The sequence below is a fragment of the Anser cygnoides genome, chromosome 27, assembly GCF_040182565.1.
Source record: "Anser cygnoides isolate HZ-2024a breed goose chromosome 27, Taihu_goose_T2T_genome, whole genome shotgun sequence".
Classification (NCBI taxonomy): domain Eukaryota; kingdom Metazoa; phylum Chordata; class Aves; order Anseriformes; family Anatidae; genus Anser; species Anser cygnoides.
This window is the reverse complement of record NC_089899.1, coordinates 1,623,346-1,649,118: the sequence shown is the minus strand read 5'-3', so window position 1 is coordinate 1,649,118 and position 25,773 is coordinate 1,623,346. Positions and strand designations below refer to the sequence as shown.

The window sequence follows — 25,773 nt, the reverse complement described above, 5'->3', positions numbered from 1 at the left end:
TGTGTATACATCTGAGAACGGATCTGCATCCTCAGAGCGACTTACGTGTCACTGCCCGCACTGAGCAGGAACAGTTATTTTACTGGAGTTTTCTGTATGTGGTGTACGTGAGAAATTCGAACTGCATCAAACTGCCTTTACCACCCTTCCTCCCGCTAACGGTGGTAAATAGCACACGGTAACTGATAAGGCATCAAATACAGCCAGAACTTATGGATTGGGGCTTGTCAGTGCTCTCTCATTTTAGATTGTTTTTCAAAGTTCTGATTTCCTATCCAACAACAGTTCCAGTTTCTGAAACAGGTCTTGGAAAACTGTTGAAAGACAGGAACCTTTGTTAACCCCATGAATGAAATAGTCTGTAACAAATAACTGCCAAAGAGGAAGTTGTTTAAAAGTAGGATTTTCTTCCTTTGTATTTGCTGCTTTTCCATTGCTTCATTACCTAGGGGCAGGATAATGAGATATGACTTCCCACTCAGAGCAAAGTCTTGGCTAGGAAGTAATTTTCGAGGAAATTAGCACAACCTCCTAATGACATGAATTAGGCACCAAAGGCTGAAGAGAACACACCGTGTGCTCGCACTTTCTTAAACAGCAGTAACTTTATTGCCCACAGATAATGCAAACATTTTCCACACTTGCTGCAATCCAGCAAGTTACCTACTTAACAAGGTTCACAAAAACTATTTATTTCAGAAGTACCCTATTGTTCTTTGAGCATATTCTCATTTCAGGTGTTTATTATTGCTCAAATCTACAGTCTGGTTGTGATTGGCCACTCAGTCATGAGATATGCAGAATGACAGATGGTACAGCACTTCCAAGACTTCATTTTCAATTAGAAAATACACCTGCTTGTAGGATAGAAAACAATCCAAAATAACAGTATTTGAATTTCTGAGTCCAGACTTTCTTTGGGCACCATACGTCAGGGTTAACTTTAAAGCAGAACGGAATATCAATAGAAAAAAAATACTGTACATTGATTTTGAGAAGTAACATCTCAGCACAGATTAAGTGTTCACACTAAGGATGCTGTAGTGTTGTCTAACATAAACAAAAACCAATAAATAGGAAAAACGTCACTGATATTACACCAAAGAAAAGCCTTGAAGGCAAAAAAAAATCCATATTACTCCAACACAATTACTCCAAACAGTGTATTATTTATTAACTATAGTTCTTTTACTCTGTTAGAGCACCTCCCCCAAAATGGGGATCTCCTCATTTCTCTCCAACGAGAGCAAACATCCCTTCTTCTAGAACCAGGTCCTTACATATAATAAATTGTTGAAGGCAAAGGAGGAAAAGGAAGAAAAAGGTATAGCCAGGACTTCAGCTTGTCTAGTAAAGCATGCCACAGCTGTCAGTATAAAAGCAAGGAGCAGGAGACCTAGCTGGTATCTTTAGCAAATAAACACTCACTTCACCTCTAAATAGAAGGTGGCTGCACAATTGTTAAAATTGTTTCATTTTGTTGCAATTTTCCCCCTCATATCCTGTCTTATAAAGGAATTTGATTTTAAAGGCAACGGTAAACCACACACATATACGTAAAGAGAAAGCTTTGCTCTCTTAAAGTCAGTACACAACGAAAATCAGAGAGACAACTAATTCCTGGGATACGTGAATAAAGGGTAAAACTCTTGCATTCTGACTGGGGCACCTTGGTTTTGGCATTCCTGTGGAGAGTAACACTGCTGTGTATGGGTTTAAAGCACTGGAAGCCACATGAAACAGTGACTAAGAAATGATTTAGTGGGTATTCTCAACAGAAACACTTAGCAGCACAGAAACAGAGGGACCTTCCTTCCCTCGTACACTATAAAATCCTGCTTTACACTAATGTAACACTGCATAATCTCAATTCCACTTGTTAGTGCCAAAAATGATGCATATCTCTTACAAATGGCCAAATTCACAAGCAAAACATTTAAACCAGCAATTGTTTAGTTCTACATTTATTGCAGATATTAAAAGATTAACAATGCTAACATGTTTACTTACACTAAAAAGAAATGTCAGTTATCCAATAACATAAGCAGCTAATGTTACTAGCTAAGCACTACTGCCAATTTGCATGGAACAGAAACTAGCAAATTGCTCTACAAGATTAATGGCAAAAAAAAAAAAAAAAAACAACCAAAAGACAGTAGACACACCATTGAAGTTAGTTAAAATGTTCACTGAAGCTTGCAGTCTTCATGGAAGAGAGCCTGGAACTAAAATAACAGAAAAAAAGCTAGTAAACTTTAAACAAGGCAATGTATCTGCATAACAAATGTTTCACATGTACACGTATTTAAATTTTTCAAATCAGAGCTGCCTGCAAAAGCAGGTCAAAATAAAAGGAAATTCCTTTTGGAAAAGGAGCGTAAGGTCATCTCTTGGTAACACAAGATAAAAGTGGCAAATGGCAACCCACTTTGAGAGCAACACTGGAATCTCAGCACCAATACTGCTCTGCTGATATCTTGTCCAAAATTAAAGTTTGGCACAAGAAAGATAGACCACACTACAGTCATCCAGGGTAGCAGATTAAGATTTTCCCAACGTTCACCTTTATTTTCAAGACAGCATTATACTCTGCATTGCAATCAGAAAGGAAGGTACCATTTTCCAATCTGGATACCAACAGTTTTCCCAGATTGGGTAAGTAGGTGTTTAGCAAATGCACCCCAAATGGTACTATGCCCAACAAACTCGGGTTAAATCAGAGTAGCACAGAATGCTGATCTGGGCGAGAGAGTGGATTTCAATCCAAAGTGAAACTACACTTTGCCTTGTGCCTTTTTGCAAGTAGCGTAACATATAATCAAGAATGCTTCCAAAATGTGAATGTCAAAGAAGAGGTGAACTGGAAGTTTGCAAGGAAATAAAAATAGTGAACAGCAATACTGGCAGGTTCATCAACGAAACTAAAAGAAAAGCTTCTGAGGGGATCTGAGAAATAGCTCAGAAGCCAACAATATTGGTTCCAGACTGTCATTCTAAAACAGGCTGTGACTGATAGATCTCCTTTTTGGAAGGCTCAAGTTTTACATTGCATAACTGCTAAACAGGCACTGGAAAGAAAGAGAGGCAGTGAAGAACAAACCCAAATGGAAACTTAACAGATAAGTGTACACTGCCAAATATCATAACCGATGACCTTTAAAGTAGCCTGTGGTCCAAAACATTCATGGATTGTAAGTACTTCCAAGTAAAGCCTACAAGAACCCCCTAACCTAATCTTTAATCAAGTGTAATAACCAGATAAACTCATTTGTATTTCTGGCCTTCATGCTTCAGCTTCTTGTAATGTAAAGGTGAAGACACGTGATGTTCATGGAAAAACAGAACTACCAGCATGACATTTTTCTATACCTGCCATTATGGTTTTATTCACTGATCGTGTGCTTCAAAGCAACTAAAATTGAGTGATCAGAAAATTACACCATGACATGATATTGTTTCTTTTGGTTTCACAGACTCATACTGTAAAGAAAAACAAAAACTTGCATTCATAACTAGAACTGGTTGTTACAGGCAAGAAAAGTTTGTTGCTACAGAATGAAAACGAAGACACTCCCTTTCAACCAGCAGGGTTTTTAATAGAGAGTATAATTTTGTTCTTTAAACAGCAGGTACAGGCAAGTTGATAACTGAAGAGCACGTTTTCTCGCGTATTTGTCAGTTAGGAACTTGAGATGCTGCAACATTACTGTGGGGTGCTATTAGTGGTGTACCACAAGCTCTTTGCTCTGCAAGAAGCATAATGCAGGATGAAAACATCAGCAAGACAGCACTCAATCCTAGTAAGCAAAACATGCGTCAGCTCAAGATAAGCTCTTTAAAGAGAACGTCAGTGAAGTAGGTTTTGGTACTGTAACACTCAAGTGAAGACTTTTGACTTGTTTGAGAAAGGTAATGATGGAGGAGTATGCTAAAAAGTGTGATATTACATTCTGTCACTTTCAGTAATCCAGTCACAGATCTCTCTCTTATTGATGTGCTAGTCTGAAAAAGATGAATGATCAGACCTTGAACGTTTATTTGTGGTAACACTGCTAAAGCTTTCATGTCTTCAGAGCTGCTTCACCAAGAAGTTTGGAATTGCTTTTTGTTGAAGCAGAGTAGATTAATCCAGTCTTCTCTTTCAGTGTGTTCTGGAATAGTCCCTCAGAATGACAAGCTTTTTGTCTTATTTCTTGGGATTTTTTCCAATCAAAGAACTTCTGCAAAGCAAATGTTTAATAGAAACAGAAACAACTCTCTAAACTGACGGTCTTAAAAAATTGATGCTCCACTTCTGATTATCTGACTTCCAAGTATCTTCCTTCAGCATTTTCGCATGCAGACACATGGATTGTACCAGGTCATGACTTAAAACTTCTTTGAGAAGGAAAGAGATTACTCAAGAATTTGCTGGACAAGAGCTGCAAATCTGTGTAAATCAAAAATTACACATAAAATATGTACTGCTTGCTTGCTGCAACGGTAAACCTTAGCAGCCGAAGTTTTCAAGGAAGAGTTAGTGTTCTCAGACTCAGATGAACTCAGTTATTCATCCTACACTTAAAGTATAGAATCCTATATAAAATAAGCACACAGGTAGAGACTCTTCTTGAAATTGTTGTGTAGAGGAAAAGAAACTGCTTTATGCAGACTCCAGAAGTGAATCAGAAGATCAGCCCATCAACAAAATGTAGTAAAATATAAACTGGACTGCCTTGCATTAAGATCTGAATTTGAGAAGGTTCTTGGCTTCAGAAAGGAACAGAGCCGAAGCAAGCTAGTCATAATTTTAATGTTGCTTATTCTGTTTGTAGTAAGCCATCTCATCACAAAACAGGCAAACTTGGCCAAAGAGATAGGTAAACAGGCACTTCCGAGAACAAAATCAGCTGTTTCTTCCTCAGAAGATGACATCCAAGTTGTTAGCTTGCACAATTAAATACAAGACTAACTTTAACCTGGGAAAATGTTTTAATACATTAGTGTTCAAGTCCACTACTATAGAACAAAGAGTTCTTCATACTGGCATACTCTGCTGAAGATCTTTCACACAGCAGCCTTTGCATATCCATGCACTTTCTAGTGAGCGAGTCTCTTTATGTCATACCTAGAAAGTAAGATTTGGGGTAATTCAGCAGTTCAAGGTAGGGCTGGATTTTCTTGAAACGTTAAGAAGCCAGATATACTCATGGAAACAACCACATTTTCTTGGTAAAGGAAGACTAAAAAAAAATGGTATTTTAATGTTTGCAGGAATTCACAAACCAGACTTGTCCATTGCACATACCTATTTACTTGCTCTTTTCTGCCTGTACATTTGTATCATTCTTTGACGGAAAACATCAAATGCATCTTCTTTATTTTCTTCCCCTGCAACACCCAAGCCCTCCCCTGCAGAGGTAGCACCCCTAGGGAGTAAAATGAATAGTTAGAACACACTGTTTCCGTTACATTCGACAATGTGCAGAAGAGATCTTAACAATACCTTCCAAAAGACACAATTCGAGTGGAAAGTACCTCTGCTTCATTTGGGGGAGGAAGGGAGCAAAGGCTTGGTACCTGACATACCAGATCAACTATAAAATAATTCCCACCTCCCGTTACACATGCAAACACCCACTAGAAGAAAATGTTCCTACCACATTAAGGGAACAGCGTAGATAGAATCATCTAACAGATCAAATTCTTACATGAATTTTTGTATTAACCACTTTATTCATGGCAGATAGGATTCTCTGTTGAAAAGATGGTGAAAATTGCCTCGTTTCTTACATTTCAAAAACTGCAGAAGTCAGAGACTTTGAGGAGTAAGTAGGAAACACCACTAACTCTGCATGAAAGATGAAATTTTTACCAAGGGAACATAGTGCTGCTTGCTTGAGATTTCTAGTACCCCAAGCAAGCTGAAGTCTTGCACAATAGACACCATAGACAAAACCTGGAGGTCCTGCCCTTCCAAGAAAAAAAAAAAAGTCATTAACTCATCTCTCTCTTCATCCAAACATGTCAACAGAAGCAGACGGGCCTCAACAATATCAAAACAGCTTTCTACCCTGGAAGTAGATGGGAGAGGATGACCCACAAGAATGCAGAGACACAAATAATTAACAAAAATATCTCTTTCTCCAGCCTATTTGCATAGACCATACCCATTACAAAGCTAAGATTAATGAAAACTCTGCCACAGGAATGATACCCTGTGCCAGGTTTATCCTCCAGGTCAGTTACGTAAGTATTAGCTATTAGAGATTTCATTACATGAAGTAGGAAAAACTTTTTAGATTGCCCCATGTACTGAAATTAATCTGCGAATCTTAAATAAAGAAAAATGGTTCTTATCTAAGTTCTGTAATAACAGGTCCACTTCAGCCAAGTAGGTTGTTACGCAAGTCTAAAAGAATATTCAAAGGCTCTGACAAGCAAATTGAACTTTACAGTCCACAATCCTGGATGCTCTTTTTATTTCTGAATGGTACTAGAGTCTGACACTGCAGCTACACGAACAAGTAAAGTCACATTTTAAATTACATTTAGAAGTAAAACACCTAAAAGATCCTCTCAATTTCTTGGTCTAAAGAATGTCTATTATTCCCACATGGAGTTATATGTTCCCTGCATTTAAGATCTTCCCAAAGAGAATTCGACAGGTTACAAAATACCAAATACCTTACATATACACACTCTTAAAACACTTATTTGGACTTTTTTTTTTTTTTTAAAGCATGAACTCTTTGAAGCAGACACCTCATTTGCTGCTTCCATTACATAAGGGCTGCTTCATACTTCCAGTTAGAAAGAACACTTTGTTTTGTTGATAGTTACACTATAGTTCCTCTTCTAGACTACTCTCAGAATAAAGAAACTAATCAAAGACATAATTACTCACAGAAACGTCTATCCCACTACAGCGTTCTGCCTTTAAGTGGTTGTTTTTTGTTTGTTTGTTTGTTTTTTGATATGTTTTGGTTTTAGGATACCTCTTGAACTGTAGAATTGGTCAGACCCAGAGCTGTGACAAGTAAAATTCTCAAGACAGGGAAAAGCAACACAAGGCTAACATGAAACTCCCTTTAAAATGTTTGGTGCCATCATTTCCTTGAGGAGTCACCACCCAATTCGTAAACCTTTTACAGTAACATAAATTAAAATACGAGTTGCTCTTGCAACCTTTCAAAGACAAGCCGTAAGTTTTTCCAATAAAAAAGAGCCTCAGGTTCCACTAACAACTGATGTGCCTCCATGTATCAGTTTTAGATACCAGCATCATATAATGATCAAGGTAAGCTCTACGCTGGGATTGGAGTGGCTACTTATTAATCCTTCCCGTTTTGCTCAGAGGAGATGAGACAGCACATGGACTTTTAAACAAGTCATCAGTAGAAGAGCTGGGAGGAAAAAAGGGGAGGAAAGTGTAGAGGCTACAGGTTACTAGGTGAAAAAAAAAAACAGCACTGTATCAAAGCAACAAACAAGAGAAAGCAAAATGTTAAGTTGCACTGGTTTCATTCTCACTGAGATTGTTGTAAAGTATTGTCCACAGAATGACTTTGGCTGGAAAGTAAAGAGAGGTAGACACCATGAAAACAGTCAGATACGGACTTACCTCTTTGTTACAGAAAAGGTAAACAAGTTTTTGTAAGGGGTACAGAGAGCAGACCTTCACTATTTTGCATGTGTCCTTACAAGAGGACGCATGCTGGAAAACCAGTATTTTCACATATTAAACACAGCCAGAAACTTTCAGAATGTGAGGGAATAACTGTCAGACCAGCTACAATTAGCTTATGATTAGCTGTGCAGCAATAGAAATGAAAAAAAAAGTTACTAATATCTTCGGTCCCAACAAGTGCTGAAGTTAAGAACCCGAGGTTCTAACATTTGTGATCACCAGACAGCCACAGGAGAGGTACGCTGCTCTGTCATTATCCATTTGCTGCAGATGAAAGATCAGTGGAAAATACAGTAATGGCCACTGGACCACAGGGAGCCGTAAGGAAGAAAGGAAAACAAACAACTAGAAGTATGCCACCAATTAAAATGACCAATACTGTCAAAAGCATGAAGAGAAAATAGAAATCCCTGGAGAAACCGGAATGTTAACCCACAAACTATATGCATGGACTTGAGAGCTTGGCATACGGGTTTAGATAGAAATAAATTGATTCTGCCTCCTTATTCAGTCAGGGAGCTGAAGAAGATATTATCCGTTCTCTGTGCTGGCAGCAGTGGACGCTGGATACAGCAACTTTAAAAGACAAAATGAAGATTCAAAAACAAAACTACACTTAAAAGGAAAAAGCACACTTACCTTGCAGATGCACTTACCTCTTTCGGCACGCGCTGGAATGCATCGTGTATTTACAGTGAAAATATTTTGTTGCCTAAACCTAGGGAGTACTGTTTATAATATTCCTAAAATCTATTTATGTGCTATGAATGTACCTAGTATGGCAGCAAGGAGATTCCCAGGATAATACTAGGTGTTAAAAAATAAATAAATACGCCAAACAAAACACCTCCTGAATAACAGAGGCACCCAGGTATCTTTAGAAGTGTCCACACCCTGCAGCATTCACACTGCAGCCTTCAGTGATGTCAAATTGTACAGCAAGGAACAGCCACCTTCCAGACCACACTTTGCCCAGCCCGGCCAGAAATACGCGTGAAGTCTTCACGCTCAACTTTGCTGAGGCCAGAGGCCAACATCAAGAAGGAAACAAAACACGGAACTGGCCACATCAAGGTGGGTTAGATAAAAATAGTTGCTACTAGAATCCCAGCCTTTTCCACAGCTGTCAGATTTCTGTATTTTGTTCCCATTACATACACTTTTACAGGCTCTCTGATTCCTTTTCCTCGTGTACCCAGGCCATGTCCTTCTTGCCAGCCCATCTTCTGAAGCATCTGGAAACCTACATTCCTGTTTGTCAGTTTCTTGTGTGAGAATTCTAAATCTTTTGGTTTCTGTGGGGAGGAAAAAAATTTTAAAAAGATTTTGTTATTACTATAGAGGGCAATAATATATTAAAAATTAATCCCCCAAAAAAGTGTATAAACTAATTGTGTTTAAGATTCTGGAAATGCAAAATTATGTTTTAAGCAGCACTTCCTGTAGCCACACGTAAAAAGTCTAAGAGTAAATATCTGTCCTGCCAGTTTACAAAAATATATATATTTCCGCTTCAGAATCTGTTTAATTACATTATGAAAGTGTACTCTATTTTAATATTTTAAATGGTAGTTATGTTTTTTATTAACAACCATTAAATGATCTAATGACTGAATCCATACTACAAATACAGCAACAGGCAAATGGCATTTCACTAAATGTTCAAAAAAAAATTACATCGTTTTCCAGACAGCAATGCACTCCTTTCTTTCTTTTTCTTTTTTTAAGAGGGTTAATACACAGATATTATAAAAAAGCAATATTGCTCTAATCATGGTATGTTTAATTTTGACAGAGGTAGTTACAAGATAACAGGAGTCATGGCTCTCTTCAGATTTAGTCTTTCTGAGGACCAGGCTCTTCTGATTTTAATTTGAATTTTTGACAATAACACCTTTTTCAGAGGCTATTTCCTATAAAGACAGTTGATTCTCAGAATGCAATGGCAAACCAGAAGAGTTCTTTACCTTCTTCTTCTTTGTAACTGGGCAACCACGAGGCCTATCATAAGCAATTCTGACAGGTTCGTGCACTGCAAGTCAAATCAAAGACAAGAATCAGCTGTAAAGAAAACCAATTTTAATACAGAACTCAAAAAGTACATGCTCAAGTGGAACTCTAACTCAATGCCTTGGCCTAAGGCCAGAATCATCAAGAAAGATCAGAATGAAAAAAAAACCCACCACCCAACAACAACAAAAACAAAAAACAGCCAGACAACTCCCCTCTGCCCCGCAAACTACATAAAAAAAAGGAGAATCAAGTGCGTTCATGCATAGAGTTTTGGATATATCTTGCCAGCAATACACTGATGGATGATTTACTATAAGGACTTCAGACCTTCCATTTCCATGAGCTTCTGTAATACTCTGACAGAAAATTCAGCCTGGACCTATATGGGGTTATTGTATATCATTTTCATATCACAAATGACAGCCTTCACCAATAAATATTGTTACACAGAGAGAACACATTTGTTAAAGCAGCTGCAGAGCACATGTGATCAGCTTTAAGCTACTTATATCTCAATTTTTAGGATATCATGACCCACCTCCCTGCTGTGGCTGTATTGACAAAATTTAGCAGGCCAATCCAAAGTCTAAATATATTTAGAGTTGTCAGATACTCAAAATGTGTTCAGTGCTATACTTAGGCCTGTTAAACCTGTCATACACTGATGAACTGAAACCTGCAAAAACGACTACTGTGGGTTTTTTAAGCCCCGGAGAAAAGGTAACATTCACATACACTTAGAGATATCTGAGGAACGATGTTTTACGCGGGTAATCTCAATCTCAAATAGCAAAGTTTGCTATCACGCCACAATACAAAAAAAAATGTTACACCATTTATTCAGAATTTCCTTTTCCATCTCAAGTGAACACTGTATCCAATTTTGTTAATCTTTCAGCCAGTAACAATCAGTAACAAAGTACATAAAATGCTCAAATTCTGTACTGATATATACAAAACTTACTTGTAGCACTCACCTTTTGGTTCTTCTATGAGGCATATCCTTTTAGATGCAGGAATCATACCGACTTTCAGAGACTTGCTGCTGATTCGTTTGCGGGGAAATAGTGTACCAGGAGCAGGAGTTGATGCCTGTGTTGACAGATTTGGTATAGCACCATCAGATGATGTAGCTAGCTGCTTTTCACCTGTTGAAATTTCCTCTCCTGTCTTGGAAATCAACTCTTCAGCAAGGTTTTCCGCACTTCTACCTGCTGAGATATCATCCTCTTCTCCCTCCTCTGCTTGCTCCATTTCTTCCAAAGGTCGAGAAATATCCTCCTCAAACTCCGCTTCCTCCTCATTGTCTTCCTCCTCCTCTTCTTCATCTTCCTCCTCCTCCTCTTCTGAAATATCCAAATTTCTCTCTTCAGGTTTAGCGTTTTCCCCAGCATCGGTTGCTTCTGGCACAGCGCTGAAGTTGATAGATGGACATAACTCATAGACTTTCATTCGGTAAAACTTGAAAGCAGAACTGCTTCGATCCTGTAGGAACCTGGACAAAAATTACAGCGAAAATAATATCAGTAAGATTTTCTCATCTACAAGCAAGATACTACAAATAAATCTCTTTTTAGCTTTTTGAATAGTCATTCCAGATATGTTTTTGAAGAACTGTAGGATTCCCCTGCAACATGTGCTAAGTACAGCAATCATTCTCCTCATCTCTTAAGAGGTGTGGTTCCCAAATTGTGTTGTGAAGAATTTAGTACAATTATCTTCATTATGCAGATGGACAAACTAAGACAAGAAGCTAGCTCTAGATCACCCAGAAGGCAAACAGCAGACCCCAGAAGAGAATTCAGGTCTTCCAAATTTCAGTTATGTGGTGTATGTAGAAATAGATTTATTGATTCTGAGGGAGACAGAAAAGACAACAGGGCTCCATTTCTGTTGGCACAGTACAACTGAAAGTGAAAGATCTGTGCTAATTTACGCTAGGGCACATAGGCCATTATAATCAAAGCCTCATTTAAAAGAAAAAAAAGATTGAAAGTACTTTGGCAGAACACTTGTTTCAAGATGCAAGCTGACTACTTAGGATATAAAAGAAAAAGAGTAAATATTTCAGTATACGTGCATTTTGGAGAAATGATTTTCTTTCTTAGTTACTTTGGACATTTACCATTAATAGAGGTGCTGAACAGGACAAGAGGAAGTATTGCTCAAAATCCTCCATCCCTAAACATATCAAATAAAAGCATGCATGTCAAAAAAATAATAAAAGGAAATCTCACTTTAATAATCGTTCAGTTAGATTTTGTTTTTTCTTATTGGTCAGACAGATAAATGTGTAGGTTACTCACCACAGATCTGGGTTATCTGCACTGTTGTCTATGCTGAACTGCTCAATTTCTGGTCCTACCTGAGCAACAAACTTGGCAAGCTTCTCAGCAGTTTCCATCGTTTTAGCATCCACTGCAGAAAACAGAACACTCCTTATCTACAGATCCATACAAAATCTACATCACTGAAGGTCAGCACAGTTTAGAACGATCTACTTTCACAGAACAAATGATGATTAGAATTTCCAATTTAATTTGCAGTTTAAAATCTAATCTTGAATTGTCACTTACCATCAGGAAACTGAGAGGGCAATGGTAGGAAGAGTTCGGATGATGCCACTAAATCCTCAGAATCCGCCCTTTCTTCTGCTGGCAGAGGGGCCTCTGAACTGGTGGCACATTGTAAAGATGAGGTTGCATCAAGGGAAGAGCTCTTCTCAGACGCGTTGGTTTCTGACATAGAAGGCTTTGATTCGACTGAACTTTGAAGATGCTTGTCTTGGTGTTTCAGCATTGTGCCAGCTGAAAGCACAGTCTGCGTCCCTATGGTTGCTCTCCTCACCTTCCTTCCTCGAATTCCACGTTGTGCAATAACTCCAAGCCTTTTCCTTTTAAATAGCCTTCTCTTAATACTTGCGACTTTCCTGGCATACAACATAGCTCTGACCGATTCTGTTGCAGCTTCTTCTAGTGTTCTGCCCTCACCACCTGCCTCCTTTCCTGATGATGTCCGTCTTTGCACCTCTGATAACTTCAGCCTGTAATACTTGTATTCTAGACTATCTTCATCAGACAAGAACCTAAATAAAAAGAAAATCGTACACATAAAGCCTAAACCCGAAAGCCTAAGAGGCAACTTCATTTCTAAAGCAACAAGTAAATACAAAGTATGCCAAGCAAGTAAATGATGGAGGGCTTTGACATAAATCATCTGGCTAGTAATTAATCAGCTACGCTGCAATTCACACATGGAGTGATACTGTCATATTGAAAGATTATTACACTTGGAAGCATCTCAGCTTTCATTTGCCAACATTACTGGCTAGGAAGTCTGAAATGTTACTATATATTTATTTTAAGCACATTCATTTAATATGTTCACCTTGTAAATGTAAATTATTTTGAGTATCTTGAACTTGGATTGACATACGGTCATTCTTGACAGATCAAAAGGAACGAGGTCTACTACACAAAACAGGAGCAAGAGGACAATTTCCAGGGACATTAGGAAGCACAAAGATTTTCAAATAATCTAGTTAAATATACAACAGGTTTCGATCATACACCCGTTGAATAAAATAGTGAATTTAATGAAATATAATCCAAATATCTCCAGGAGAGCAAAGCAGTAGCAGGGCATACTGTTCAAACACACCTACCAGTATTCAGGACTGTTCTTTTGAGCATTTCTCTCTTTGGCAGACAAGGTTCCCGAAACAATGCTGTTCACTAGCTGTTCAATTGTCTCTACGATTTTCCGATCAGCTCGCTGGGGGACTGTAGGAAGAAATAAAATGCAGCCATTGAGTAATTTTCATCAACAGGGTATGAATATGTCACCTTGGTTATTCTTTGATATATTGACATTTGCAATTTTTCAACGTATTGGCACAAAAACTGCCCTCTCTTGGTGCTGGAGGAAATTAAGGAGAATGAACAAAAGTATATTCAAGCACTACTCTGAAGAGGTAAGTTGCAAATTATCAGTCACTTGGTGTCAGTGTTGCAAGACCTCACTGCAAAAGTATCTCAAGTCCAATTAGGTAAGAGCAGATGAGTACAGTAACGGCCAGGAATGCTTTAGACAGGATGAACTGGCCTAAGACAGCAGGGAAGATGGCATTCCTATAGCTTGTGTATAAACAGCTTAAAAATATAGGCCTGCATCTGATAAAACTGGTAATGGTAATGTCTCTGACTCTGCTTATGTGCAAACGTTTATTCTGGAACGTAGCCAGCTGCAGAAGTGGTCCTGGCCTATCTGGAAGGTGTGACGTTGGAGGGTAGGGCAGCTGAGGCAGCCAAATGCATGAGGTGAAAATCCTTGATTTGAAACATAAACGCGTGTGGGAGAGGGGAGAAAGGGGACGTACTTTCATCTGTACAGCCTGGCACAGAACCTGGAGTGATAGCTACAGTAGACAGAATTACCTGCCTCAGCACTGCTAGGGGTTTACATGGAGACCCCAGAATTTGGAATTCCTGACCTAGTAAAGCCATAAAAGATACGAGATTAAGCAGTAGTGACAAATAAAGCAATTACGTACTGCAAGGCATTCTACAACCGTTCACTCACTTGTAACTTTAGCGTCAGGAGAGGGTTTTTGAAGCTGTACTGTGGAGTCTGCTTCAGCTTTTTTCATCTGAATTGGATATCCACTTTTCTCTAACCAAGCCTTCAAGTTTTCAATGTACTCTCTTCCAAACAACGTGGAATCATCAAAATTGGGGAATAGTGTTGGTGCTGGAGCCATTTCCTGGAGCCCTACAGCTTCAAGTATTTTCTCTTGCCTGAAAACAGACGCTAACGCAAAGGTCTGACCCAGAAGTGCTAAAGACTTACGACAAAGAGAAACAGTGGTCTCAAAAGCACTTGCCATTTCTCTGGGGTTACCAAAACCACTGGTCTTAATGCTTAACTCGTAAGCATTGCAGGCCATGAGCAGAGGTGTAACACCTTTTAGCAGGCGGTCTTGCAGCCTCATTATATATTTATCAAAAGGTTTTATTATTTCAAAGAAGCAGTTCTTAGTTTTCACAGCACCCTTGTCCAACAGCATATTTAAAAATTCATTGTCCACCTTGGGAGTTTTCAAAGCAGCATGTTGTAAACTCTTGATAGTAAAGAAACAGTAATCTCTGTGTTCTGGCTTTAAGGAGCATTTGAACGAAGCCAGCATTTTCGCACAGGTTTCTGTCTCCAGCTCAAAGAGAGCTCCAAAGAGCCGGGAAAATTCCACATCGTTTTTTATTGCGTGAAATCCAGCCCACTTTATGATTTGTATTCCAAACGTTGAGAAAATGTCAGACTTGTCCACAAGGTCAAAATTGAGATTTCTAAAAACATGTGCGGGCTTCGGAAGCCTGAGGATAGGTCTCTGGGTTGTTATAGCTGGCCTCTGATTAGGTCGCAGAGGCAGCTTTGGATTAGGGCGCTGGACAGGCACCGGCCTCAGGTTAGGCCGTTCAGCAGCTTCTGGCATTTGATCAGGTTGCACAGCCGGCTTCTGATCAGGGCCCGGCTGCAGTTTTTTAGTGTTCCATTTCTTTAGGGGAGCTTTGATATCTCCTTTGAATAGTTTCGTTTTAGCAGCGCCCCTCACAATACGCTTTCCTCGCAGAACTCTTCCCCTGCCAATGCCGCCCCTCCGCACCGGGGGTCGGAACTCGCTGTCAGACTGAATTCCAAACTCCACCTCATACTCCTGACTTTCCATGTTGCCATACTCATCTTCCATGAGTCCAGGCGACCTAAAATCACCTAAAATATCTGCAGAACTGAAGTCAGTTTCATGCGGTCCAGTGGATTCCCAAGAGTCGGGATGCCCGTAGTCCTGGTCGTGAGAAGCCAGGCTCCCATACTCCCGGTCGTGAGCCGCGGGGCGCCCGTACTCCTGATCGTGAGAGGCCGGGTGCCCGTACTCCCGGTCGCGAGATGCTGGGCGCCCGTACTCCCGGTCATGCGTAACTGGGCGCCCATACTCCCGGTCATGCGTAGCTGGGCGGCCAAATTCCCGATCTCGAGATGCTGGGTGGCCAAACTCCCGGTCACGAGTCACCGGGCGGCCGTACTGTTCGTGGTAATAGTTATCTTTCCTAATGAGAGGGCTCGCAGCTCTGTAAGAAGGTCCCGGATAGTCATCTCTAGGGTCTTCACTCCAGTCATCATGCGGATGGTGCTGGGCATTGTCGTATCTTCCATCATCATGGAAATTGTCTTCGTATCTTGGTCTTGGGACAGGCCTTGAATGAGCTGCAATGATAAAAATATAAATATGCTGATAAAAACATGAATATGCTGATGCACAGAAGTAGTCTTAGGAAAAAAAAACATAATAGGCACATTTAGACACTTGCAGAGTCGACATACCAAAACTTTTGAAGAACAGTGTGCACCCCTAACTTTAGGATATCCCTGTTTGCTTTTCTATATACATTGAACAACTCATAATATGTAAAAAGCAACAAATGACCCAAAATGCCTATGCACACATTGCAAAACAATTTATTAAATCCTCTTCTGCTCTTGTTAAAGCTGAAATACAAGTTCTGCTATAAAGCCTCTTTTCTACTTGATCACAATTTTTCTCAGTCTAGGAAGATTCCAATATTGTGTGAATAATGCTTCTGCTGAGACTTCTCTGGTGTAAAAAAAAAAAAATCAAAAGCTCTGTTCTCACACTGAACATCAGAATTCCACAGCTGAATAGAAGATCATATTTTCTACAAATTCACACGCAATCATCTAAGATAACATTACAGTCAGAAATACTAGAATTTCCTGTATGGTATCCAGGAATCCCAAATCTAGAACCTAAATTCAGAAGGCAAAAGATTAAGTATTTAAAAGAAATAATTCCTTTGAAGCTAAGACAACTTAAAGAAAACAGATCTCGTTTTAAAACACCCAGTTTTGTATGAATGTAATCCGTGTCGTTTTTCTAGACATTTTAAATATGAAATTTAGGAGACAAAAGAATTTGCAGATGTTTTGTATGCATTCACTAAATTAACATCCCACTTTTAGATTTTTCTCTAAAAATAACATGAAATACAAAGATTCAAAGGCCTCAAATGCACTCCTACATTTATTTAACTTATCAGACATCAACAGAATTCCACCCTGCAATGATGTCTCTGGAGACCGCCCTGAAATTGGACCCACTCTCGGATGCAGCCCGAACAGAATTCCTTTGTTTGAAATTCGGGTTTTGCCTGGAATTTGCGCTCCACATTAAAATAGTGTCAGCCATACCAAGCCATTAGCCTCTAAAACGAAAATGGATGTGGAAAAACACCAGCACAAGTCCACGTTTCAGGCAAATACGCCTAAACAGAAGCCAAGAAATCTAAGATAGCTATCGCCACGGCGGCCGCTATAATCCCCGGCACGTCATGCCCGGGTTCCTTTACCTTTAAAATGATGGATTGTGTCTTCTATAGCATCAGTCCGGTCCATGCGATACCTCTTAACTTTGTCCTGCACTACAGCATCAAACGTCTCCCGTGTGATCCGCCGAGAGGCCATTTTTTCCCCTGTAGCAAAACAGCACAATGCGGTCCCTGACCGGGGCACGGCCGCCGGAGAGATCCTCCCGCTGCCGGCACATTCCAGGCGCCCACCGGGTTCGGCCAAGGCGGATTCCCGAGAGTGCCTGGTGGCGGCAGCTCCCCCCCTCAACCCTCCGGTTCCCCCTTCAGTCCCCCCTCCCCAAGCCCTCTCAGCTCCCCCTCCTCAGCTCTCCCCTCAGCCTCCCCTGCTTCCCCTCAACCCCCCCCCCATCCCTCTCAGTTCCCCCTCATCCCTCTCAGCTCCCCCCCAGCCCCCTCATCTTCCCCCTCAGCCCCTTCAGCCCCCTCATCTTCCCCCTCAGCCCCTTCTCAACGCCCTCATCTTCCCCTCAGCCCCTTCTCAGCCCCCTCATCTTCCCCTCAGCCCCTTCTCAGCCCTCTCATCTTCCCCTCAGCCCCTTCTCAGCCCCCTCATCTTCCCCTCAGCCCCTTCTCAGCCCTCTCATCTTCCCCTCAGCCCCTTCTCAGCCCCCTCATCTTCCCCCCCTCAGCCCCCTCATCTTCCCCTCAGCTCCCTTCTCAGCCCCCTTATCTTCCCCCTCAGCCACTCTTCAGCCCCCTCATCTTCCCCTCAGCTCCCTCCTCAGCCCCCTCATCTTCTCCTCAGCCCCTTCTCAGCTCAGCCCCTTCTCAGCCCCCTCATCTTCCCCTCAGCTCCCTTCTCAGCCCCCTTATCTTCCCCTCAGCCCTCTTCAGCCCCCTCATCTTCCCCTCAGCTCCCTCCTCAGCCCCCTCATCTTCCCCTCAGCCCCTTCTCAGCCCCCTCAGCCCCTTCTCAGCCCCCTTATCTTCCCCCTCAGCCCCTCTTCAGCTCCCTCATCATCCCCTCAGCCCCCTCTCAGCCCCCTCTCAGCCCCCTCTCTGCCCTCCCCTCAGCCCCCCGCGCCCAACCCGAGGCGAAGCGCGGCGTGAGGGAAGGAGGAGGCGAAGAGGGGGCAACACCCGCAACCGCCGCCACCCCCCGCCCTCCTCACCCCTCAGCGGGCCCCCCCCCGGGCCCTGGCTGCCCGCCGCCCCGCTCGGAGGCCCCGGGAGGAGGGGAGGGCCCGTCCCGCCCCGCGGCCCGCCCCGCCAGGAACCGGCCCTGCCCTCACCGAGCCGGCGGCGCCCCCCGCCCGGCCCCGCAACGCCCCCCCCCGCCCGCTCCGCCCGGGAGCCTCCCAGCAGCCCCCGCGCTCCTCCCTCCGCCCCCTCCCCTCCCCTCCGCCTCTGGCGGCTCCCGCACACTGCGCCTGCGCACAACGCGCCCGACCGCACGTGCGGAGAGTAGGCGCGGTGCGCGTGCGCGCTAGGAGCCTTAGTGCTCTTTTTCGCTCCGCGCCGTTTCTCGTTGGGGAGGCGGGTGTGACTTTTTTCGCCCCCTCCCCCCTTGGCCCGCTGCTTTGATGCATGCGCACTGAGAGGGCCGAGCCAGGGCGTACGGCGGCCGGGGCGGGTCAGGCGCCTCAGCGCGCTGCTCTTTGTCAGGCGGAGGTGGGCGGTGGGGGGAACCGGGGGGAACCGGGCGGAACCGGGTCCCGCTGAGCGCCCGCGGCCTCCCCCAGAGCCTGGTCCCGGGCCCTGGGCCCTCTCCGAGGCCAGGCTGGGCCCTCCTGGCCGGCCGGGCCCGCTGAGGGAGGCGCGGGGCCGGGGCGGGCGGTGGTGGCCATGGGGCAGGCGGCGGTAGCCCGGGGGGGGGGGGGGTTGTGGTAGCCCGAGAGCGGGTGCTGGTAGCCCCCGGGGGTGCAGGACCGGCTGACAGGGCTGGGAGAGCTGGGGCCCTGGTCCCGTGCCCATCCGCAGCCGAGCTGCAGCGACCTCCCCGCCCCAATTCTGGGCCACTGCAGGGCCCCCTTATTTCTTTTCTCCTCTTTCTGCACGTTAAAAATTCACCCCTTTGTAGTATTTTTTTGGGTTTCGAGCTCTGCGCTGTGTTTTGAAAAAGAGCAGGTCGCTGTCTGTGTCTTGCCTTAACCTTACAAGGTCTCGCAGCAAAGCTAATTGCGTGCTTTCCTCCTGACAGGACAAAGGAGCAGGTTCGAGTTTGCTCCGTTCAAGTAAAATGGGATCCAAGCAGATTGCGCAGGAAACGTTTGATGATGCCGTGCAGGAAAACATCACGGAATTTGAAATGGATCCGGAGGAGGCTGTGAGAGAGGCTGTGCAGCAGTTTGAGTCCCAAGGTATCGCAAATTAATTCCACGCTTGCAATTAGGTTATTACAGATTGAGGTTTCTCAAAATTTCGGAGAACCTATGTGCAAAGATTGATCCTTCAGTATTGAAATGAAGCCTATGTAAAGTGGAATGTAGATACTATTAATGCTAACCTAGTTTAATGGAGTAATTATGACTGAGAAACTGCTTTAAGTGAAACTGCAAGGTGCGGTTTGGTGAATGAAATTGAACTTTTTTTTTCCCAGCTGAGATTTAGTCAGAATTAGTTCTCTGTTCCAGGATGTACCTGACAATTAGAGTTAACCAGAGCTTTGGCAGCCTTTCAGCATCTTTGTGCATTGGTCCATGCTTTACAACAAGCCTATCTTTGTTCGCTGTAGTTAACTTAACAAGTTCTACTTAAGGTCCTGTAACTAATATGAATCTTGTTCCTGTTTTTTCCTTTTAGGTGTTGATCTAAGCAATATTGTGAAAGCTGTGCGGCAGCCTGCCTCCGAAAATGGTCAAAAGCAAAAGCATGAAATTTTGCTGGTAGGACTATACATTTGTGTTGTCTTCTAAAGGTCAGAGTTAACTAAGAGTTTGAGTATTAGACAAGAATCATGAGACACATATTGTACTGCCTCTGCCCCGTTTCTTTGTGAGCTCTTAAACGAGTGGTTAATCCCACATGGTCTCAGAGCTAGTGTCAAAGAGCTAGCTTGTACTTCCCAGTAGCATTATCTTTGTAAGTGCAAAATACCAATATTTCTTGGCTAGGAAACGCAGAGGCTGTCTTTCACGACTTAGAAGCAGATTCTGCCGTTGTCAGGTGTAGTCAAAGCACAGAAGAACTTTAATGAAGGAAATACGAGTAACATAAGTGGGAGCTGTTAGCTGGCTCTTCTGAGGACTGCATGCAGTCACTCACCAGCCAGGATATAAAACTACTTGTGTGTGCCCTTGGCCCCTGTGAAATGTGCTAGTGGGACCCAGTTCCCTTGCTGCCGGTCAGACTGACATTCAGGGACGTTGCAACACTGATGCATGAAAACAAAATGTTGAAGGCAAAATGTTGCTCTTTGAAACAGCTGTTTCTTAGCTATTTTAAATTCGTTTGAAATTTAAAAGCAGGACATTGTTATAAATAAACAAATTTAACCAACTCTACGGAGCTGTTCTTGTTCCTTCACAGTTCAGGTTGAAAAGTAACTCTCGTTCTCTCTCTTTTTTCTTTTCTTTTGTCTTTTAGACTTTAGATTCCCTTGGGAGATGTGTTGCTAACTCTGATCTCAATGAGATGGCCGAGCAGCTAGTGGTCTTCACTGACCAGTGCAAAGAGCAGCTGGCTTTCCGCTACCTGGCTGGGCAGAACGGTGCCTATTCTGTGGTATTCTCTGCCTGCCAGTTGGCTTCGGGAGACAGAAATTTAATGCTGAAAGCCTTTTGTACTCTGTCTGCCATCTTGGATGGGCAGCCAGACCTACTTGACGCTGCTGGTCAGGATCTGCTGCTACAAACCCTGAAAGAATATCGAGAGGATGCTGAAATGACTCTGGCTGGGATCCGATGCATTCGGCACGCCTGTCTGAAACACGAGCAGAACCGCCAGGACTTTGTGAAAGGTGGGGTGCTGCCGCTCCTGACCGGAGCCATAGTGCAGCACGGAGACAGCGCTGACGTCGTCCGAACGGCCTCCTCGGCGCTCAGGATCATGACGTTTGACGACGACATCCGTGTGCCCTTCGGTCATGCTCACGATCACGCCAAAATGATCGTGTTGGAAAATGACGGGTTAAGGGTCCTCATTGAGGCTGCAAAAGGTACGATTAACCCCCTGGCTGTTGATCTTAATTTTGAATCGTCTGTGCTTTTTTTTTTTTTTGTCTCAAACCCGTGCTTTGCCGTAACTTGAAGTTCCCCAGAGATGGTTTGGAAGTTTGCTACTAACGTGATTTAATTCCTTTGATGAAGTGTGCCCCAGGAGAGAAATACAATGACTGCTCCAGAGCTATCAGCAGCACCAAGGTGACAGTTACCAGAGCTATCTGTCAGTCTGTTTAGGAAGGATTTTACAGCCCAGTGCAGGTTTACAGACACACTATCCCTGCTGAGGTGCTGCATTTCTGCCAGGGAGAGGTATTCTCTCTCAGTCTAGCTACAGAACGAACAGAATGTCATCCGTGATGATCTGTTTTAATTATAAAGGGGAAGTCACTGTTTCCTGGGGTTGTGTGGCTTTTAATTTTTTAATGAAGCAAACTAAAACACCTTGATTCTGCTAGCAGCTCTTCTTGCTCATACTTACTCCGTTTATCATCTTTCCTCTACAGCGTTCACAGATAACTCCGGTGTTCTCAGTGAACTGTGTGCCACCCTTTCTCGCCTCTCTGTCAGGAATGAATTCTGTCAAGAAATTGTGGACCTCGGGGGCTTAAATTTCATGGTGTCTCTCCTGGCTGACAGCATTGACCATCCGGTGAGTGATGTAACGTGTACTTTGGGGAGAGGGGATGATGCAGCAGGCTGTGATTATTTTTATTTATTTATTTTTTAAATCCTAGCTGTGAATAGACCTTAGAATTAATGCATTATTTTAGGTGCACTTAGTGTTGAAATCCAGCCATTGATCCCATTTACCTCATTTGAAGCCTTATATGCAGAACTAGATTACATGTGCTCCGTCAGATAAGAACGGAGTGATTGTGCTCCATGCTCATGGCCATTTCCTCTGTCTTCCCTGGCTCACAAGCAGAACTCTGCTTGCTCCCAGAAAAGCTGAGCTGCTGATTTTCCTCCATTCTAGCTAGAAGAGGTTCAAGAGATGTTCTGTTCTTTAAACTTTGAAAACCTCTGCCAACCAACAAGCTCCTTATTATTCTGTCTAGCAAGAAGGTGCACCTGACACGTGAGAATATGAGAATAGCATTGCTGGGAATTACAGCTGCTCGAGTGGAGTTGCTGGGGGATCTTCTGGATGGCTTTCAAAAGCCTGTGAAACTTTTTCTGCTTCTTTCTAAGCTTTTTTTTCTTACTGAACGCAGGATGTGGTGAAGCAGGTGCTGAGCGCCATCCGAGCGGTTGCAGGTAACGATGATGTGAAAGATGCCATAGTGAGCGCTGGTGGGACAGACCTCATTGTGCTCGCTATAAGCCATCACCTCGCCAACCCTCAGGTACGCAGCTACTGGGCTGATGCCGACGTCCCCCAACGGCTGGGAAGGGAGGGCTTCGGGCTGCATAATGTAGCAGCCTTATCTCACGTTGTGTAGGGGAACGGCCCACGGCTGTGCTCTTACTTCTGATAAACAGCTTGTGCCGAGAGCAGATATATTCTAAGTACGTTTGTTAAATGATTGCGTTTAACAAAATTGTTTTCATAACGTGAACAATGTACTAAACCCTTAACATCCACTTGATGGAGAGTGGTTAAGTGCATGCTTTGGCGAATACTTTTGTAAATGTAAAGGTGTGCCCACCTTACTACATCACAGTTTTTTTTCTTGTCCTTGAATAAGGGAATAATGGATAAAATGTTTACGCCTTTGGGACTGCAGATCAGATTTCAGCCACTATTGAAATTATTTAAAATCTGTTTTAAGTGACCATATGAAACTTAATTTACGTGCCACAGAAGCAGGATGTTTCAGTGGGAGAAACTAAAAATTACTATTTATTAAAAAACACCCAAAACAGGAAAACAACTCCAAAGATCTAATTTTATTAAAGCAACACTTTCAGCAATTGCCTTCCTCTTCTTCTTTGTCTTGTAGATCTGTGAGCAAGGTTGTGCAGCGCTGTGCATGCTGGCTTTGCGCAAACCTGAGAACTGTAACGTCATCATGGAAGGCGGAGGGGCACTGGCAGCTCTTCAGGCTATGAAAGCGCACCCACGAGAAGTGGCTGTCCAGGTATCTGCCTTACAGCTCTTGATTATTCGTTAGGATTGGTGTTGGTTGTGTTCGCTGCTTTGTTTGTCCTTCACTTGATGAACACTGAAAAGTTAAGTGTGTTGGGAAGATAGTTGCAGCATCTAAATGCAGGGCCCCCTGTGTCTGTCGTCCTGATGTAGTCAGAACAAAATTCAGTTTGGGTTTCAGACCCACCTGCTTTCAGGTTCAAGTGACCATGCAATGCTTCTCTTGGAGGCATTACTTCTCCTCAAAAGAGCAGGGCTCTTTCAGAGCCATCTTGTGCTACTGTGATATGTCACAGAGGGGACATTGCCGTCTTTTCTCCAGAGTTGAGTAAAATGCCTACATGGCAAGCTTCTGATTTCTCATTTTATGCTCCCCAGAGTATTAAAATACCCTAGGAAATATTTTTGAAAGAGCAGCATAAGCTACTGCAGCAAAGTGAAAGGAAAGGTACACGGAAGAGCATACACGGGGGTGGAAAGGCGGCTCTGCTGTAAAAAATAAATAAATAAATCTGTCTTAATATTATTTAAAGAAGTACTTGGTATTGCCTGGCTGCTGTTGGAACATCAGTAAATCTCAGACGGAAGCAGGAGGTTTTGTTGTATAAACATCAGCGTAAAATAGCAGCCGTGCTTTTGTCTATGGATTTTATTCTCCCAGAAAATAGTTTGCTGCTGTCTACAACATCTCACGTTTGGTTGCCCAGAAAAGGTTCCTCGGTTGGAGCCAGATCTGCTTTGTGTGTGCCAGCATCCCACTCGGATGGTGTTTCCCTGTGTAAGATGCTAATACCTCTTGTTTTCCTCTCTCCTCAGAAACAGGCTTGCATGCTGATCCGCAACCTGGTCTCCCGGAGCCGGGACTTTTCTCAGCCCATCTTAGAGATGGGAGCTGAGAACCTAATAACAGAAGCTCGCGCGACGCACAGGGACTGTGACGATGTGGCCAAAGCTGCCCTGCGAGATCTTGGCTGCAAAGTGGAGCTCAGAGAGCTGTGGACAGGTCAGAAGGGAAGCCTCGCTCAGTGAATCACCAGTCCGCTGAGCAGTGGAGCTTCAGAGCACCTGTGTACATGAAGTCTTAAGGGGGGGAACGAAGCGGCATGGATTAACTTGCAGTTAAACTGACCTGGAATACCTGATGCAAATGCCTAGCTTGTGAGGCTGCGGTGAACTTTTTATTGGGAGCTACGGCTGAAATGGCTTTGTGCATTCCAAGGCTGCAAACCAACTCTGTAGTAATCATTCCTTGAATCATCTAATGCCTGAAGATGATCTGCTCCCCCTGTTATGTATGTTTCTTGTGTACGAGACAGGGCTGTCCCGTGTGCTTTGTTCTATACAGTATGAGCAAAGGTGGGTCTCTCCTGATAGGAGCCCGGTGCGTACCATGGCAGCTGGTTCTGGTTTGCTCCTCTGCTCTCTGCTGATGGGGGCCAGCAGCCTGATCTGGTAATGGGAGGGCTGAGGAGGGATCCCATCGTTTGTGAACGTGTTCTGTCCTGTTGTGCTGTTCTAACTTATTTTACTGCTGACCGTATTCTGTGTGGCTTCTTTGTTTGGGGTTTTCAGCCGACGTAACATTTTTAAACAAAAGCACATAAGGATTTCTAGTGGTGTGGCCAAAACCAACGTGCCTCGCCATGTTGCCATTTGCTTCCAGGAGGAGAGGTCGTGTTCTGCTCCAGTGAGATGGGCAAGTCGGGGACTGGTAGTGGGGATGGTAATAGCAAAGGAGGGACAAACTGGCAGTGGTACCTCACAGCAGGAAGCACTGAGGAGCCCGGGCTTTGGTTACCTCTTAGCAGAGCAGCGTTTCCCTGAATCCAAGAGGGCCATTAGGATAATGAAGAGGCTGTATGCCTCGTGGTCTGAAAACAGCTGTGGACTTGGAGGCGAGACAGAGCTGAAACATCCAGAAAGCTGCTGAAGCCGCAGCTAAAAGCTTCTGCGTGCCCCCAGCCAAGTGGCTCCTGCTGCTGTGCTGCGTTACCAGCTCTGCTCCGGGTGCCGATAAAACCTTCCTCCTGTTCTGCTGCTGATGTTGTACTTGAATGGATGTTTTCTAATGTGCTATTTTCTGTAGAAATGTTCCATCCTATAAAGCATCCCAAAAGAAAAAAAAAAAGGATGGTTGAAGGGTGGTTGGCTCTGCACAGAGCCTTTTTGGGACAGGAAAACAAGAGCGGCAGAAGTGTCTTAGTGCTGACTTTGTGAGTAAATCCTGCTGCAGCCCTGCGCAGATCAGCGGATTGGTAAGGTGACTGTTTTTCAGAGGCTGTGCCTGCTGAACCCACGGACTGTGTGTGCGAGGAGAGGCTGCCTGGGCCTCCTCTGTTCCTGCTGTGCAAAAAGCTCGCTGTGTAGACGCACTTCTCTGCCCTCGTAGCCCAGATGCCTGGGTGAAGGCACCCCAGAGCTGCGAGAAGAGCTGACGAAGATCCCCAGAGCTCCCCAAAG

General features: G+C 43.4%; 2 protein-coding genes across 5 annotated transcripts; one reads left to right on the top strand and one right to left on the bottom strand.

Moving 5' to 3' along the window:
- Positions 1-583: 583 nt before the first annotated feature.
- SUGP2 (SURP and G-patch domain containing 2) lies at positions 584-17,418 on the bottom strand. 4 transcript variants are annotated; one of them, XM_013199683.3, is made up of 10 exons: positions 17,101-17,416; positions 14,264-15,940; positions 13,347-13,464; positions 12,259-12,767; positions 11,989-12,100; positions 10,660-11,177; positions 9,637-9,701; positions 8,828-8,964; positions 5,288-5,408; positions 584-5,107 (listed from the first exon to the last, which is right to left on the bottom strand). In XM_013199683.3, the coding sequence occupies exons 1-9, from the start codon at positions 17,213-17,215 to the stop codon at positions 5,288-5,290; spliced, it is 3,372 nt and encodes a 1,123-aa protein (XP_013055137.3). In that variant the 5' UTR covers positions 17,216-17,416; the 3' UTR covers positions 584-5,107. The 4 variants fall into 4 exon arrangements, with proteins under 4 accessions (XP_013055137.3, XP_013055139.3, XP_047908376.2 ...); XM_013199685.3 differs by having other exon boundaries at positions 584-2,225; XM_048052419.2 differs by having other exon boundaries at positions 584-5,408.
- Positions 17,419-18,576: 1,158 nt separating this feature from the next.
- On the top strand, positions 18,577-24,853 carry ARMC6 (armadillo repeat containing 6). Its single transcript, XM_048052423.2, has 8 exons — positions 18,577-18,732; positions 19,262-19,421; positions 19,864-19,946; positions 20,647-21,217; positions 21,728-21,873; positions 22,439-22,570; positions 23,168-23,305; positions 24,130-24,853. The coding sequence occupies exons 1-8, from the start codon at positions 18,649-18,651 to the stop codon at positions 24,340-24,342; spliced, it is 1,527 nt and encodes a 508-aa protein (XP_047908380.1). The 5' UTR covers positions 18,577-18,648; the 3' UTR covers positions 24,343-24,853.
- Positions 24,854-25,773: the final 920 nt, after the last annotated feature.

What these genes read in the sequence shown, in the direction of transcription:
- ARMC6 (XM_048052423.2), top strand. Translation starts at nt 18,649, where the DNA reads ATGCGCACTGAGAGGGCCGAGCCAGGGCGTACGGCGGCCGGGGCGGGT. An exon ending in CTGCTCTTTGTCAGGCGGAG is followed by an intron (nt 18,733 to 19,261) that starts GTGGGCGGTGGG and finishes TCCTCCTGACAG; the next exon opens with GACAAAGGAGCAGGTTCGAG. An exon ending in AAAAGCATGAAATTTTGCTG is followed by an intron (nt 19,947 to 20,646) that starts GTAGGACTATAC and finishes TTTGTCTTTTAG; the next exon opens with ACTTTAGATTCCCTTGGGAG.
- SUGP2 (XM_048052419.2), bottom strand. Translation starts at nt 17,215, where the DNA reads ATGGCCTCTCGGCGGATCACACGGGAGACGTTTGATGCTGTAGTGCAG. An exon ending in AAGAACAGTCCTGAATACTG is followed by an intron (nt 12,768 to 13,346) that starts GTAGGTGTGTTT and finishes CTTTTTATTTAG; the next exon opens with GTTCTTGTCTGATGAAGATA. An exon ending in CAGTTACAAAGAAGAAGAAG is followed by an intron (nt 8,965 to 9,636) that starts GTAAAGAACTCT and finishes TCCTCCCCACAG; the next exon opens with AAACCAAAAGATTTAGAATT.